This window comes from Synchiropus splendidus, chromosome 4 (genome assembly GCF_027744825.2).
Source record: "Synchiropus splendidus isolate RoL2022-P1 chromosome 4, RoL_Sspl_1.0, whole genome shotgun sequence".
Lineage (NCBI taxonomy): Eukaryota > Metazoa > Chordata > Actinopteri > Syngnathiformes > Callionymidae > Synchiropus > Synchiropus splendidus.
In genome coordinates this window covers 26432077-26448526 of record NC_071337.1, presented here as the reverse complement: position 1 = coordinate 26448526, position 16450 = coordinate 26432077, and the positions used below count along the sequence as shown (strand labels likewise).

The 16450-nt window shown below is 45.3% G+C and overlaps 2 protein-coding genes across 4 annotated transcripts; both read right to left on the bottom strand.

The window, feature by feature from the left end:
- Positions 1-609: 609 nt before the first annotated feature.
- Positions 610-4544, bottom strand: metap2a (methionyl aminopeptidase 2a). The gene is made up of 11 exons (XM_053862425.1): positions 4367-4544; positions 3316-3405; positions 3186-3245; positions 3013-3115; positions 2767-2928; positions 2513-2694; positions 2026-2120; positions 1864-1960; positions 1690-1793; positions 1443-1558; positions 610-1345 (listed from the first exon to the last, which is right to left on the bottom strand). The coding sequence occupies exons 1-11, from the start codon at positions 4521-4523 to the stop codon at positions 1093-1095; spliced, it is 1419 nt and encodes a 472-aa protein (XP_053718400.1). The 5' UTR covers positions 4524-4544; the 3' UTR covers positions 610-1092.
- A 969-nt stretch (positions 4545-5513) lies between these two features.
- On the bottom strand, positions 5514-16433 carry vezt (vezatin, adherens junctions transmembrane protein). Of its 3 annotated transcripts, none has more exons than XM_053862193.1 (12): positions 16034-16433; positions 14830-14964; positions 11174-11263; positions 10908-11092; positions 10179-10463; positions 9721-9878; positions 8816-8964; positions 8233-8594; positions 7927-8114; positions 7512-7618; positions 7237-7444; positions 5514-6908 (listed from the first exon to the last, which is right to left on the bottom strand). In XM_053862193.1, exons 1-12 carry the CDS (start codon positions 16067-16069, stop codon positions 6382-6384), a joined length of 2430 nt encoding a protein of 809 aa, XP_053718168.1. In that variant the 5' UTR covers positions 16070-16433; the 3' UTR covers positions 5514-6381. The 3 variants fall into 3 exon arrangements, with proteins under 3 accessions (XP_053718168.1, XP_053718167.1, XP_053718169.1); XM_053862192.1 differs by having other exon boundaries at positions 5514-6911; positions 16034-16431; XM_053862194.1 differs by having other exon boundaries at positions 5514-6911; positions 9721-9866; positions 16034-16430.
- Positions 16434-16450: the final 17 nt, after the last annotated feature.

Below are 16450 nucleotides of genomic sequence, written 5' to 3'. Positions count from 1 at the left end.
TTCCAATGACGCTACCACTGAGGAGGTTCCATGTCCAAGGTGCACTTGGAATGAGGAGCTTCACCCCTTCAACTTATACGTTCTCAAAATTCGCAGGTGGTATTAACCTCCCCCTTAAGTGTTTATCTTCTACAATTCTGTGTGGAAAAGTATTTAATAACTGCTGCAAAAGACAGATACTGTTAAATAGTCATGTTTGTGTGCACACTGCACATCACCAATATTACAAGCATGTTTTCTGGATTATTGTATTATTTGATTATCTGAACTAACTGAAAATACGTATAAAAATACACATTTTTATCATGTTTTAACATCACCAAGTTAAATAACCTAATGTATTAACCCCTAGTTTAACCCCAGTAACCTCTTAACCAGGGGTCTCAAGCTGATCCAGTGAAAGGGCCCATTGGATCCTGGGCTTTGTTCCATCCAGTCAAGAGGACACCTTTTTACCAATTGGTTGATAGTCAGTCTGGTGCGTCTTGTTAGGTAAACCCGCAGCCACTGCTGCCCTTGTGTAGATCTTCCAAAAGGATGTCTGTTTTAAGTCTTTTCTAAAGCTAATGACTGGCAGAAGAACAAATAAAAACCAAGTTGAGACAGAAAGACAATGAGCTAAATTATTTTTAATCTTTTTTTCTTACAAAAACATTGTCAGGGAGTTCAAAATCAGGCATCTCATTGGGAGCAAACAGCAGCCAGGTCGCAGATATTTTATAAATATCAAAGAAATTGTGACCGAAAAAGAGCAGCTTTCCCTCCCGTAGCAGAAGCCAAACTCAGCCGCAGGTGGAAACAACCAAGTGAGCCCGAGTGCAGGATGCATCATGCGTGACCACCATCTGCCAAAACTCCTGCGACTTTGCACCGCAGGTTCGGAGTGGTGTCGAATAATCTTTAGCTTAAGGGGATACCTCGTTCAGCGTCGCGTTCTCCACCAACTGCAGTCGCCATGTCATGATGGGAGCATATGAAAGAGTCCGGACTTAAATCTATTTCTTCCTGGTGGGTTTGTCCTTTGCACTGTAGGAGAGCTATCGAGGTGTGCAGGTGCGTGGAGGCGAGCAACGGGAGAGAGGGGTGTAGGTCTCAGTAGTCGTCCCCCCGGCTCACCACCTCCTTGCAGGTCGGCCGCAGAAGGATAGTGTGCTCAAACTGAGCCGTGTAGCAGCCCTTGGTGTCGCAGAGCGGAGGGTACGGGTCCACAATGCCCAGGTCACTCAAGTTCTTCAGCGCCATCAGGTACTTGCTCTCGCCCAGGCGGTCCAGCCAGCGGCGGCAGAACGCCAGCGTGCCGAAGTTCTCGTTGATCACATTGAGCAAGTGCTTCGCCCTGGGGAGTCTGGAGGACACAAGGGTATCAAATCACCTCTGCTTCCTGATCGTCTTCTACAATCCTGAAGGACTTGTCAGATGAAATAGCTGCCTGAGGCACTGACCTGATGGGGACGTGGCCCACGTCAAAGTTCTTCATGTAGTGTGAACACTCCATGTCGTCGTGGACCATCCCTTTGCCTGTACTGCCGAACGTCTCGATGGCATAAACCTCTCCCTCCTGTGGGTGAAGGTCAGAAGCATCAAAACAACACATCCGAATCAATTAATTACTGTGTGGTGCAGGAGGCCGAAGAAAAACACTTTGCGGGTCCTAGCTGCGGGCAGATGAAAGACTTCACAGGAACTCACCTCCATTCTAGTAGCTTCTCCTCCTTTCACGATGGGAACAGTCTTCCCTGCGTGTATTCTGTACTGGCCAATGGAGTGACCATTCAGGTTCCTGATAGGTTTAACTGAACACATCCGCAGATCACAACCAGGCATGAAACATTCGAACCTGCAGGTGCACATCAGTCTTCTCACCTTGGTATGTTTTGCCGTCCAGCTCCACCTCGTAGGACTCCATCACCTCCTGGATGGCCTCTCCGACGTCACACAGACGCACATCGATGCCGGCGTTCTGCGGTGGCAGAGGCGACCAAAGTCACGCCGAGTGAAATAGACGCGAGTGTTGTGGGAACCCACCTTGATGCCGGTGTTGGTGGCGTCCTTCACAGCCTCCAGGAGTTTGTCATACTTGGGGTTAAATGTCACGGTGAAGGCACAGTCAATGATTCTCCCTGAAGACGAACAAAAACAAAGCACAACCTGAAATAGCAACCGCAACATGTTTCTGAAAACAAGCGAGAGCCTGTAAAGCATTGGTTGTCATGACACCACGCAAAGGTTAATGATTGTTGGAGCTGGAAATCACAGGTCAGCTGGAGACACCCACGTGGCTCGGGTTTGTTGATACACAGTGGAGTTAGCAGGCTGCTTCGCCGTCAACTTATGATCATGTCATAAAAACATTATCTCCATTTTAAGGCACGAAACTAGAGATAACAGCCTGCATTTCAAAACCAAAATGACACCAGTGTCATGGCGCAGCTCCGTGTGATGGTCTTGTGATTCTGTCTGCACAAGCCAGGATCAAGATTCCCGCCGCATCAGGACAGCGACATGGCCGTACCGTTGATGTGTGTGCCGAAGTCAATCTTGCAGACATCGTCGTACTGCAGGACAGTGGGGTCTCCGGCGTTGGGGGTGTAGTGGGCCGCGCAGTGGTTGAGAGAGCAGCCGGTGGGAAAGGCCAGACCCGCGTTGAGCTTGTTCTCCTTGATGAGCTTGCGCGAGCAGTCTTCCAAGCGCTCGCTGAGGAGAGGGAGAAGGATGAGGAGTACTGAGGACAGGCGGCCGAGCCAGGCGCCCAAGACAAAGCCTCACCAGATCTCTATCATGGTCATGCCTGGCTTCAGGAAGCTGCGGACGTGCTGCCGAACCTGCCGATGGGCCTCAGCCGCCTGTCTGAAGTCGTTCCACACTTCCTCATTGGCTTTGTCCATGGCCTTCCTCTCGGCGACGTTCATTCGCCAGACAGCGCTGCGGCTGCAAACCACGCAGACGCCCAGTCACACACCTCACCATCTCCACTCAGGGGATTCGTTGATGGAACAGTGAAACAGGTCTCACCCGTCCTGTAGCACAGGATATTCACACTCCTGTCCGATGGGAAACACGCCGTTGGAATACAAGTCACAGATCGGCACAGACGGTGGGTCAGTCTGACCTTTGGCTGGAGACAGGGCCATTAAGAGGGAGGCCAAGAGGCAGGGACAGCAGAAAGGACATCAAAGCACACTCACTTCCTTTCTTCTTCTTCTTCTTTTTCTTCTTCTTTCCGGATGCATCACCATCATCTCCATCTGGGTGAACACATCAGCATCACCAAAACATCCAGAGACTCTGGTAGCGTCTGTGCAGAACGTCCATCACCTTCCTCTGCATCCTCCTCTTTCTCTTCAATGGCCTGTTGCTCCAGCTGCTTGCTCACCTCCGCGACTCCATCAGCTTCCGGCTCAGCCGCTGCAGAGACACAGACTATCCAGTCTTTATGTTGGTCACAGGCATAATAATAAACTTGAGACGGCATGACTTTGTCTGTGGTCAGACAAACATACTGAATTAAACCGTGCAGCGATTATATTGCAAAGTTCCTTTAGTTTGAAAGGCCCGGGTCTGCCCCAGGTCCTCCACCCAGTTAGACACAAACTTAACACTTTTCTTGTGCGAAGTACCGTGACAAGACGCTCCAGGTCTTCGATGTTGTCGACAAACACTTCAGTCGATGTGATTGTGTACAATTTGAAGTTAAAACTTACAAAGCAAGATCAAGTTAAAACGACATTTAGTGGATTCTTCAATATCCCAAATAAGCTGTACATCCCGGACAGGACATAGAAGTGCGTCTTTTGACGATAACTTATATAAATAAGTGGAGACGCCAAACGCGCAGAGACTCGTGGAATTGAATAATGAAGCCGATACTACTGGGTTCTACTGCTCTTTCGGCCAAACCTACGCCATTCGTTGCTGACCGGGACCATGACCGAAGCACGGTGTGACACCAGGCCTGACAGTCCACAATGCTCTCACCGCATGGCTAAAGTGAAACAAGTTAGCGAGCATTGAGCACGCCACACTTCCGGTCTGGATTTCAAAGCTCAACCCAAACTCTGTCAGGATGACCACTCGTTACAAGCCGAACGGTGGAGATTGCACAGGTTGCATTTGGGTATGAAAGAAAATATATTTTAGCATGTTTACATGCTGTCAGCACAAGTGGCTATGGTCAGACTGTTCACTTCATTTTTCAAAACAAACTAATTGACAGCGAAACCAACCACCATCGACCAACTTGTGTGCAGCGCCGACCGAATATGTTCTTTAATTTTGACACACTACACGGTGCGCCCATGTCAAATGCCGCTAACTTGACGCTCGCGGTGAAGCTAGCCCAGCAAGAAAGTAGTGAAGACACTCAAACCTGTCGCAGCAGATTTGTTCTTCTTCTTCCTTTTCTTCTTCTTTTTAGTCGCCTCCTCCACGGGATCAGTCTCCTCTCGATCTTCCACTTCCCCGTTGAGTTCACAGCCTTTCAGTGGCTTCTGCTCCGCTTCGTGCTCTGTAACCACGGCCGCCATGGTCGCAGGCGCTGGTGGAAAGGAAAGCGCAAAGGACTGTGGGAATGCTACTAAGATGTGGCCTTCATGAACAATCGAAAAAAAGATGTTGCGAGCTTTCAGAACACGACCTCGAGACTTGGCAAACGATTAAAAGATTTATTTATTCAAGTATTATTTATTATAGGTTTGGTCAGATGTACGATAAATAGCACAATATACCGTAAAATATTTGCCTGGGATTGTTGAATACAAAGTAATATGATGAAAATATTTTAAGATTTTTTTTATATTAAATTCTGATCACAATGGATAACAATTGGATGCAGAGTTTATTCTTGTATACTTTAGGCTAAAATAAAATTGAACGTAACAAGTCGCTCTGAAGCACTTGAAGGCAGCACATGTTCCAAATATGTCGCATCAGCATTCTCGAACAAACCCGAATAACTTGACAATGACGGGAGTAGAGTGTAGTATGACATCTATTGTAATAAGAACTGCATTTTATATTTTATATAAATGCACATTTTTGCAGCCATAGTGGGTACACGCTTAAAAGCGACAGCCAATGAACTGTTGTTGATCTAAATCGCCTCTAGATGGCAGGGCTGCTACGATTAATCGAATAAGCGAAAGCAATGATCGGGAAAATAACAGGTAATCTTACCTCAAAAATTATGCTGACGTTGTCTCCGTTAATAATAAACACCCCCACGAGAGTTTAATTTGTCATTTAAAAATGACTGGCTAAGGTAAGTCAGAGAGATGGTGATGCCATGAAATCCCAAACACAAATTTTACACAACGCTTTGTATAATGGAAGCGGTTGAACGAAAACGACCAGGATGGATTAAAAAAGGGACGACACCTGTTATAGGTCAAACATGTGCCGAATCCCACATAGCCTATCGAATAACTCACCAAACTTGTTTTTAAAACCCTCAGCCAGTCAGGGCTGAAACCTGAGAAGGAAGCCGACCCGAAAAGACATGAGGATACAACAAAACATTCCACAGCAGTATTTTATTTCACACTGATAAATGGAGGACCCACGCCTGGGGAGGGTGTCGGAGGAGTCAAGGCAGACATGGTGACAAAAGACCAGGAATTTCCATTTGTGGCCGCACAGTTTATCTTTTCATGAGAAACACATTTCATGTTGTGTACTGGGTCCCACTGAGGCACAGTTCATTAAATACATTTTTCACTTCCTACGATTCAGTCATGGGGTGACGAGTCACATACTTCCTGACATTCATTGCAAACACCGACTCAAGACTGTTTCTGCTACAATAGTGATGGTTTCCAAACGTGACTGGATGATATGCTACGTCTTTAGGAGGCCCACCACAGTAGGACAGGGAGGGTTGGACAAAAATAAAACAGAGACGTTAAAATAGTACTTGACTTCCTCTTGAGTCACCACTTGTTTCAGTCTGCAGTAAGACGTGCGGTCTGCAGCGGCTGGCGTCAGAGGATCCTGCAGCCAACTGCCACAGATGACCAACGACCAACAGGAGAGGGATTTGATGAAAGAAAGAGCAGCAAACTATTTGACCTCAACATACCACTGTTTCGTTTCATTTAGTGTAGAGAACCTTGACGCCCACATTTGGGTTCAAACCCCCCAAACACATGACCCAGATTCCAGCTCATCACTTCCAACACACACAGACTGCTAAAATATTGGGTTCACAGTCTGAAGCTGGGTAAAGTGTGAGCATCCTGGTCTTCTGAACTTCAGCAGGTTCTTTGTTTCAGAGGTGCAGGTACCTGAGTTTGAACAGCAGAGAAGATCTAGCACTGATGCGACAGGGAAGGACAACATGAATATGTACCGAGCAATGAAAGACGGTCAGAGGAGAGAAAATCTCCTTCAGCCCTTTTCACCAGACTCCGACCCTTCCTCTTCCTCCTCCTCTTCGTCATCCCCAAACATCTGCTCCTCCATCTTTATGAGTGAGTGTGAACGTGCTGCCACCTGGGCAGCAAGCGCTGAACTAAAGCTGAGGGCATCTGATCCGTGGATCTCAGTAAGTCTATCCATGACGGACACGGAGGGGACTTTAGGCTTCAGGAAGCAGTCCAAGCCATTCTGCATCTCCCCCTCCTCCGAGTCTCCGTCGTACTGGTGCAACTCTGAAGCTCCTCCCCCTCCTCTGGTGCAGACGGACGCAGCTGTCCTCGCCTCCACGCCACAGCTGAACTCTGTCGTCAGCTCAGTCGACTGCTCACGCCTCTCACAGTCACCTCTTCCTTCCTGCTCTTCCTTTCCTGCAGGAAGCTCTGATAGGTGTTTTCCTGCTTCATCTCCGGATTCTGCTGGTCCCACTGAGACGGGAGTGTCTGTCGCCTTCATCGCAGAACCTGAACTTTGGCTGGAAACTGAGGGTGTCACAGCAGCTGCTGGAAAACAGAAAATACGAGTGTTGAACTGCAGTGGTCAACACTGACTGATGCAGTATGATGCAAACCCAAGGATAAGGAGACCCGGTTAAAGACCCTGTTTAAGGGCCTTTTTATTCTGAAATATTATCATTTCGAGGATAACACAAAGATAACTAAAGACCAAGAATCATCAACTTTTGCTGGGTCATGATCACAACTGAGCAAACTAGGCTTTTTTCAAACAACATGACTGTTAAGTAATATTTAAAAAAATGACATACAACGATTCTCCTGTCAAATCACACACGCATAAATTCCAACAGCATGACATAATTTACCAGACCTTGCTCGTGAAACAGCAACTGCTTCCTCTTCATTCTCTCGCCCTCGGATGCACGGACGCCCAGTACAGATTTGAGTTCTGACAGGACACGGCGGGACTCCTCCCTCTCCCGGCGCTGCCGTTCCCGCTCCTCCTGTGTCAGCATGTCGCACCACGAGTCTCGACCTTCACCATCTGAATCCGACTCAGACACGTAGGCTTCCCATTCCTGATGAATGGGAGAACAGAATAGTATGTTTTGTTTTGACACTGTTGGAGATCACAAAGGAACGAACCAGCTCTTCAGGGACCGGATCTCTATCCAGAATTAAGGGATATGATGGAGGGGCAGCAGGGATCTCACAGAGAGGAGGAGCAACCTGGTTCCCAGCATCAGAGTTGCCTGTGGAGACAGTGAAGCGCCATTTGTTTTCTGATCTGCTCAAAAATACATCTGGGATGAGTCTGTGTATTAGTCTTCTTCCGTCAAATTACAAGCGTGTTAATGTCGATACTGCACTACAATAGCATATACATACATATGTGTAAGCTACATTTTCTTCATTTCTTGAAAATACTTGAATAAACACTGAAATTGATCATTTGCTTGTACTTATACTCCTGCCATAGAGGAGGTTTACAGTACAAATCACTGCATGTCAAAGTTTTGACCACACATTTCAAACATTGAAGAGAGTACATAGTGTTAACCTGCACCAGCACGTCTCAGCATGCGATCCACCTGACTGAGTGTGTCTTCCCAGCAGCCACTGCTCGCCTGCATGTGAGGCTGCAGCTGGTGCAGCCGTTCACTGAGATCCTGGTATCCCTCTAGGGTCAGCTCAGTGGGTTCTTTGGACACCATGAGTTTCTCCAGGTCATCTTCCAGAATAATCATCCTTAGGGCGTCACAGACAAGAAAGAGGGGAAGATAGTGTCCAACCCATTCATGAAACATGTAGCTAGCTAGAAACCAAAGGTGCTATTATAAATAGGTGTTGATGGTGTGTGTCTCACTCGCTGAGGAGGGCTTTGAGATGCAGCTGCAAACTTCTGATGGAAGCATGGAGTGTGTTCAGCTCTCGACACTTCTCTCTGGCTGCATTAGTCCTCGCCGAGCCTGTAGTCCTCGACTGGGTCTCGAAGTGTCGGTGGAAGTCATAACTGCGCTGGACCTCCCCTAGACAAGTGTCCATGGCGTAACTGAGGGGCTCAGTCACTGCTGCAATGGACCGATAAAGGGGAGGAAGAGGAGGTGGAGGGACGTGGCTGTCAATGGTCGTGGATTCTCTTGTCTCCTCTAGTCGCTGTGGTGACAGCAGAAGAGCCAGGCGGCGGAAGCATTCAGAGCTTTGTCCCACCCACAGCTGGAATAACAGCTGGAAGAGAAGAAATTTAAAAGTTCAGGAAGGAAGCACAAAAATGCTGTTCACTTTAAGTAGCGAGGATCTCATCACTGGAGCACTTTCACCCTGATGGTTACACTTATGCAAACAACTTAAATTGTGATCAGAATAAATACATTTGGGTAAAGAAGCAAAACAAGCAAACTGCAATGCACGTGATCCTGACTGCTCTCCAGGCCGTGCGCTCTGCTTACCTTGAGGGCTGGTAGACTGTAGTCATCAGTCAGCTCCTGCGCCTGCTCGTCACCCAGGTGCTCAATTCCCAGACCCAGACCCAACTCTTTCAGAGGCACAGCTGACACGTAGTTTGTCACATTATCTATTTCGGAATTCAGCGGGAACGTGAGAAACGGTTAAGGAAGGGAACAAAACTACAGAGCAATGACTTTATACCAGTGCAATTCATCAAATTGTTTATGTCGAGTCTGTTTGTGTGGTGATGGACCGCAGGAGGATTTGACACACTAGTAACTGGTAAACAGCTGAAACAAGGTTGTTGATAGTCTTGATACAAACAGTAATGAACATGACTGACTCATTTGAAGACATGCAGGAAAATGTGCACCAGCTTCTTATTGAAATCACATTGCTGGTGCTTTCAATGGTTCATCTGTTGGCTCTGATCACATGCTCATCCTTAACCACAAAAATAGGAACTTTCATTCTCCTGAAACTGATTTCACAGGTGCAGTGGTGCAGGTTGACCCCTATCAGGCACGTGTGGTCATAATCTTTTGACATGTTGGTGGAACATCTGTTGTGCTGTGTGGTTTGTTTTGTAGTTGTGATTTGTTTTCATACTCTATTTTCTTCATAAATATTTATGTTGATCAACAGAAATAATATTCAAATCCCACCATGTTTTACAAGTGTTGGCATTCAGTTGGGGTCTCAGGCTTGTATCTTTAAACTCATCTGAACATGGAGGCAATAGAGTGACTATGAGTCATTTAACTTGTTGACACAAAAGCCCTGGTTCCACATCATGAGGAAGAGTCCCACGCACTTTGAAGCTGTTAAATAATGGCTGCTGTCATGTGATACTGCGTCGCCCATTGATACGAGGTATGATCATCCCAAAGACGGCATAAAGGATATGCTTTGAGCATGTGACACGTGGCTCTTCGCGAGGCTCTAAAGGCAGAACGGAGCGCCCTGTACAGTGTTTTCCTCAGTCCGATGAGATGCTGTCCTCGTGGTACCGCCCCTGGACCTGCCCTGCTAAAGGAGCCGGCCGCACTTACCCTGTCGAGCAAACTTGACAAGTGAAATGTGATACAACTGTGGAGACGTCCCAAAGAGGGGGCACACACTCACACAACACTGAACAGAACACACAACTAAGAAACCCAGATGACATAGCAAGACAAATGAGACGTGAAAACAACCAACTGACAGATTGTCTATGGCACTAATCTAAACTACACAAACAGTGAAGGGTCACATGCAATACACACAAAAATAAATGAATGCATCTGACGTTGACAGACAAATGACACACACTGGACATACCAGTTTGGATTGATGGTATGGGGACAGACAAACAAGCACACTTACAGGGTGAATCCTCTGGAGATGACCTCCGTCTCCTGGACCAGGCGCAGGGCCTTGCGAGACAAGCCAGTGAGGGTCTTGCTGTTGTGGAGTAAAACCTGGATCTGTGAGGCTCTGTTGTGGGCCTTCCGCTGCACACAGCCCTCTCTCCACAAGACAGAGCCTCTCGCACCCAGCCATCCCAGCAGAGCCAGACCCCAGGGAGCTGCAGCCAGGGACCACAGACCTCCAGAAACAGAGCAGAAGCCCAACAGGACTGCAGTCAGGCCGGCCAGTGCTGCCAAATCCCTGAGGACAAAAAACATAGGCAGCATTAAATAGAAACGGAAGTAACAATTTGATTAATAAAAATAGATTCATATCAAGCACTTTTGTTGTAGGGAAATTTACTCGTTCAAAATATGGTTGTGTAATTGTCGCCCCTCATGATGTGTCTTTCGGATGCGACAGAGGCAGGCCAGACCACTCCAGTCTTTCGAAAGATTCAGAAAAGAAACAGAAAGATTCTGTCTTCATGTATCTTAGATTTCTGAAATATAGGACTGGTATTTTAATATTTCTTTTAAGCGATAGAAATGTTTTCTAGCAATGACTGGATTAATAGACAGACTTATCCAGATCCAAATCAATAGGTGACTGCAGTGCTCCATTTCAAGACACCAAAAGGCACCAATGAAATCTGTAATAGACTGCGCTTTGACACAGTGAGTTTAGTTTTAAAAAGACTCGTACCATAAAGATGGTTTGGCCAGAAGCTTTGGCTTGGGCAAGGAGCCAGCTTGACTCGGTGACTCAGAAGGTGGTGACCCCAGCGTGAGCAGAGCAGGGTCTAACAGCTCAATCAGTTCCACGTCCTCCTGCAGCAGCACATCCTGGTCCAGAATGCACCTGACAGAGTACTGGCCGAACAAACCGTCCTAAGAGCAGCAAGACAGAAACCTTAAATGAAAACATGTGAAGTGGCAAGTGCGTTCCTCTCCGTTTGGTCTTTCACCCACCAGCTGCTGCTCCAGCTTCTGAGACGCAGCCGCGTGATGAAGTGGACTCCACCTCCACAGTCTCTCAGCCAGGGTCCATAAACGTCCTCTCTGAACACATATGTAAACATGCACATGAGAGAGTGGCTCTTTTTTAATCCATGATACATTCCAGATCAACATGCGGTTCCAATACAGACATCTGCATTTTTGGACTTTTTTTCACCTTCCAAGTGGCTACAGACATTAAAATCATCGTCTAGAAGCATTGTTGGATTCCCTCTTTCAACTAAGTTTAGCTCTTTAAAAGATTTTAAAGTTAATTTAACAGTTTGCTCTCCAGACAACAGGGAACCTTTGTATAAGTGCAGGAGTTCCAGGTCCACTGACAACACTGATGCACAAGACACGTGGCTGCTAGGATGATAACAACAACAACAAACATGGAGGAATCCCTGAACAAAAGCAAACAAAAGCATCTGTTTGCTTTTGTTCAGGGAGGTTTTCCACTACACAATGTCCAGGGTTTCCACTACTCTGAATGTACTTAAAATTCTTATAAAATTGAAATTCCTATACAAAGATTTTCAAGACAATGAAAGAGCTTTAGTTTAAATAAGGTGATATAAAAACTTGAATATAGCCACCATCGTGATTTATTGTGCCATTGTCAAACTGATGCAAAATAAACAATATTTTGTTGTTTACATGTATGTATGGGTCCATCATTTGATTCAGTAAATTGAAAAACGTGGCTTCTTGTGGCAAATATTCTTAAACCATTAAACTGCAATTAATTGAGATTGATTAATCACAAATTCTCTAATTGACTAGATTATTTTTTTAATGAAATCCCACCCCTAATATATATAAAGTTAATGAATGGCACTTTCTCAAAATAATACCTTTTTTTCATCTTTTTGAGTCACCTTACTGTGCACCCCAGTTTGCTGCAGCGGGCTGCGGTCATCGATCCAGACTACGCTTGCCTCAGGCTGACCCAGCACAAGCATCATGAGCAAAACGGCAGCCGTCTCTTTCGCTATTGATCGCAGCCCAAAATCCAGACGTTCACACAATGGCCAAGGCCATCAGCCAAAACCAGAGGTGGTACAACTAGACTGTGTTTTGCATGGAAATGATTGTACGAGAGAAGCAGGGACACTGTGTTCTACCAGCACTAAGCTTTGAATTTCTGCTGGGAGTGGTTTCTGCATGCTGCAACATTTTATTAAGTATTTAATGGCTTTTTGTGATATATACGTCGAGAAGAGTGTATTACAGAAGTATTATTTTTAAGATACCCACAATATCTATCACAGCTGACGGCTACAAAAAAATAAGACCGATTGTCTGTCCATTAAGATTAAACTAATATAACCGTAAATATCAACTTTGATTAGCATTGCAGCCTCAGAGCAACAATGTTTGGGTTTAAAGTAGCAAATAGCCGCTCTGTCACTACTCCTTCCGAAGTTAAAAAAGTGATACTTCTTTTTAGTATCACTTTTGATACTGGACTAGGCTAAGGCTGGACTTCAGCCAGCCTTATCTGAAGGACTTCAGCCTAAGGACTTCAGCCTTATCTGAAGTCCAGGAAACCGTTAAACAGCATGAGAGATACCTTGTCTAGCTTTTCAAAACAACAGTGGTACAAAGAGGAAACGTGATTCGTACGGAAAAAAAACAAAACAAAATGCAGAACAATGTTTCCTATCACTGGACTAGAAGGATAAGCTGTCATGGCACTCAGGACTGGTGATTCAAATTGTCTGAGAGCTGCTTACTGCTAGAATCTACACGCAAAGATCAACAAATGAGTTGATCAGTCATACACCTGTAAATGTGACAGTTGAATGTGGGTCAATTAGAAATGCATGGCAAAAAAAAACACGGTACAACACTAAAAACCATACCTGCATTTGAGTAACAGTAGTCCCCCGCTCCATAATGACAGCATTAAAGCAGCGTAACTTGGAACAGTGTGGATGTTGAAACGAGTCATGGTTGAAGTCAATAGCTGTATTAATTACTGTACGTCTCACTGCACAAGCCAAAACACACTCAACTCCACAGGGGCCCGGGACAGACGCTGATTCAGTGAAGGGAAAATAATCATCAGAACGGCACAGACTACTACAGAGACAACAATGTGACCAGGCTTGACCTTATGACAACCACTGAGGTTAGCAGACTTTTTCACAATACGTAGTGATTGGCATTGTTAATGTGAAAAGAATACTCTGTGGCCAATAGAGGTACAAATACAGCACTTTTTATGGCCCTACCATGCTCAAAAAATCTTTTTGTTATATTCATCATGTTTACAGTAAAGAAAAGCATATAAATGCAACAGGGAAAGTGAAACATTTTTCTCCAGTGACTATCTTGCAATGGTAATAAATAAATGGCAGCAAAGCACATAAGAATAGACAGATGCCATGACATGAATAGGCTAAGAAAAGATAGAGATTAAATTAATTTATATTGACAGTCAATGGCTTTTGGACAATCCTGATGATGTAGCACACATGCCAGGCCAGTGGGAACCGTTGTAATGTTCAAATGAACATATGAAGAGGATGGCATTGCACAAGCAACTAGCTCCATTGTTGTGCTTCATTAGCATAACAACCTGAATGGACCGACAACAAGGTTGTAGGTCTGCACCAACCGATCGGCACCAATATGGGCATTTATGATGTCATCAAGATTGGTAGATCAGATTACGAATATAAGATGTTTTTTTTATGATTTCTCCGTTTATTTTGCTAAAATGCTACTTATATGTATACATGATAAGAAATGCATTTAAATGTGAACATCATGATGTAAAAATGACAAAACAATGGCGGCATTTCTCTGGAACATGTGATGTTCCTGCAGCTGCAGGTATTCGAGACAGCCACCCACAATGGGGGTCATTCGGCAATACTCCTCCGTTCAGCAAAATGACAACCGAATTGTGGTTCGCAACGTGTGCACCCACCGACTCAAAGCATAAAAAAACCACACTTGACCTTTGCACTTTCAAAAAAATGCGGATCGATGTGCCCCTACAAGGTTGAGCAGTTGTTATAAGTCACATCCAAAAAAAAACTCGAAATAACATCATAAGGCAGAAGTATTCAACGCTGTCCTCAAAGGGTGGCGCAGTTTTTTTTTCAATGAGTCAAGCAAAAGCTAACCAATCAGGATTAAGCTAACAAGAGTCTGACACAGACGACAGTCTTCAGACACCTGACTGGTTCAACTACGTGGGCCTGACTGGCTGAGCCAAAAACCTACACTACTCCTGTGAAGTTCCTGGCACAGGGGAACAAAACCGCAGCATGAGGCCTCCTAACTCCGGCTACAAATGTGCCGACGACAAACCTGCAGTCAAAGTTTTGCGCTAGATCACCCACCATTGCGCTAGATCACAATGGTGGGTGATCTAGCGCAAATTTCTGCATCAAGAACCGGTTGGTATCTTCTAACACTAAATACCTGCAGAAGGTCTGCACAACCGGTACTTTACATTAAGTCCACTTTTTGATTTGGTTGATCACAGATACTTCGGAACGGAATAAAAAACAAGCATCTCACCGTCACACAAATCCCTGAAAATATTGACCACAAATTTCAATAGATGTGTATGTGCATTATGATTCTGCTAATGATTGGGTGGTACTCACTGTAGTTTTCTGAGGGAGGTCGGAAGCAACAGGCTCTCCTTCCTGTTCGGCTGAGTCCTCCTCCTGTGTTGCAGACGGACATGCTTCAAAATCTGTGTGCCCTAGATCGTGCAGGTACTGGAAAAGTGGAGAATTCTGCAGAGACAAACAGGATGAATTAAAATAACATTAAGTATGAATAAAATAGACAACAGGCTGAGTGCACATTAGCACGCAATAGAGGGCACATTTGGGAGGTTTTTCCTCCAAGTCATGAGGAAAGGAAAAGCGCGAAGTACAAAAAAAAAATAGATTTCACTCTGAATGGATTGACTTAAAGATATGTTGAGAAACTTGCAGCATGATAGTCAAGTCCAAATGAGGTCCTTCTTCAACAACACCTTGGAATATAAAGAATTAGTGTCTCACTGTGGAGCTGCTTTGCGCATTAGGGCAAAGGGCTGTTTGGTGATTGTGAATCTGTCAAGTGTCCCCAAAAAGAAATAAGCATGGACGGGAATTTACACTGCCATTAACATAATTGCTGATGTGTCTCTGCTCCTCTGCAGTGTCACCCATTCCTTCAGCAATCTCTCTCTCTTTCGGTTCAACCCACAGTTTACAACAATCTAGAAAACTGTCCTTGAAATCTTGCCAAAGTTGCAGATTAGATGTGGCCGCCGTTATTCTTTACACAGTGAGGAATAATTCAGTGGCACTTTAAAGATGCATTCAGTCACGACAGATTTGCTTGTATCCATTTTCTTTAAAAGCCACAGTGATCGACCTGTATTCCAGTTTCTAGTCAAACGTGCACCACAAATAATGACCAATAATGATTTGATGATTGCCCCGCCAATTCCACAAATGCAGAGTTTTGCCTACGGCGCTACCTGACTCACTCGTATCATCAATGGTGGTGGCAGCTCATGTTGTCACCGTCCAGAGCAGCAGCAGCATTTGGGTCTGGCTCTCGCAACCCCACCTCAAATGACCAGTCACGTATCGAATGGGTACCGATAATAACGCACATAGAAACTTAGCTCTCCTCATGACCAGGAAAGCCTCTTTGCAGTGCCACTGTTATCGGGCCAAGAGCTCAATATTAAGCTTTGTTTTGGGATGCCAGCAACAGGGCATGTGGCTAACACTAGCATGTATTGGAGGAATGACAAAGCACTCGGAGAGAAGTTACGACCGCAAAGCACGGCAATGAAATACAAACCTCAAAGACCACATCTTCGTCATACTCGTCAGTCATTGCTGCCCGCTCCTTCCGTTGAACATTTCGAAAGTTGCCGCAGCAGTTCCTACCAGTGAAGTTACGCGGTAGCGGGGGTCCAAACTAGGCTAAACTACATATCCCATGTTGCCTTTCGCCCAGTTCAACTTCCTCGCGAGTCATTAGGCAGCGTAGCGCGCCCTCTCTGCTCAACAGAGGGAACGACAGGACAAAACTCATGCAAGAAAAGTTAGTGGAAATCTGAGAGGAAATACACAATATAGGATTTCCAAAATAAAATTACCCTGTGAACATCAGGACATTTGTAGCTGGGCATTTGTATTTAGAAACAAGAAACTTGCGTCCAATTATGGAAAGAGCTACTTATTTATGTTATCGCAGTTTTGGGGGTTTTGTTAA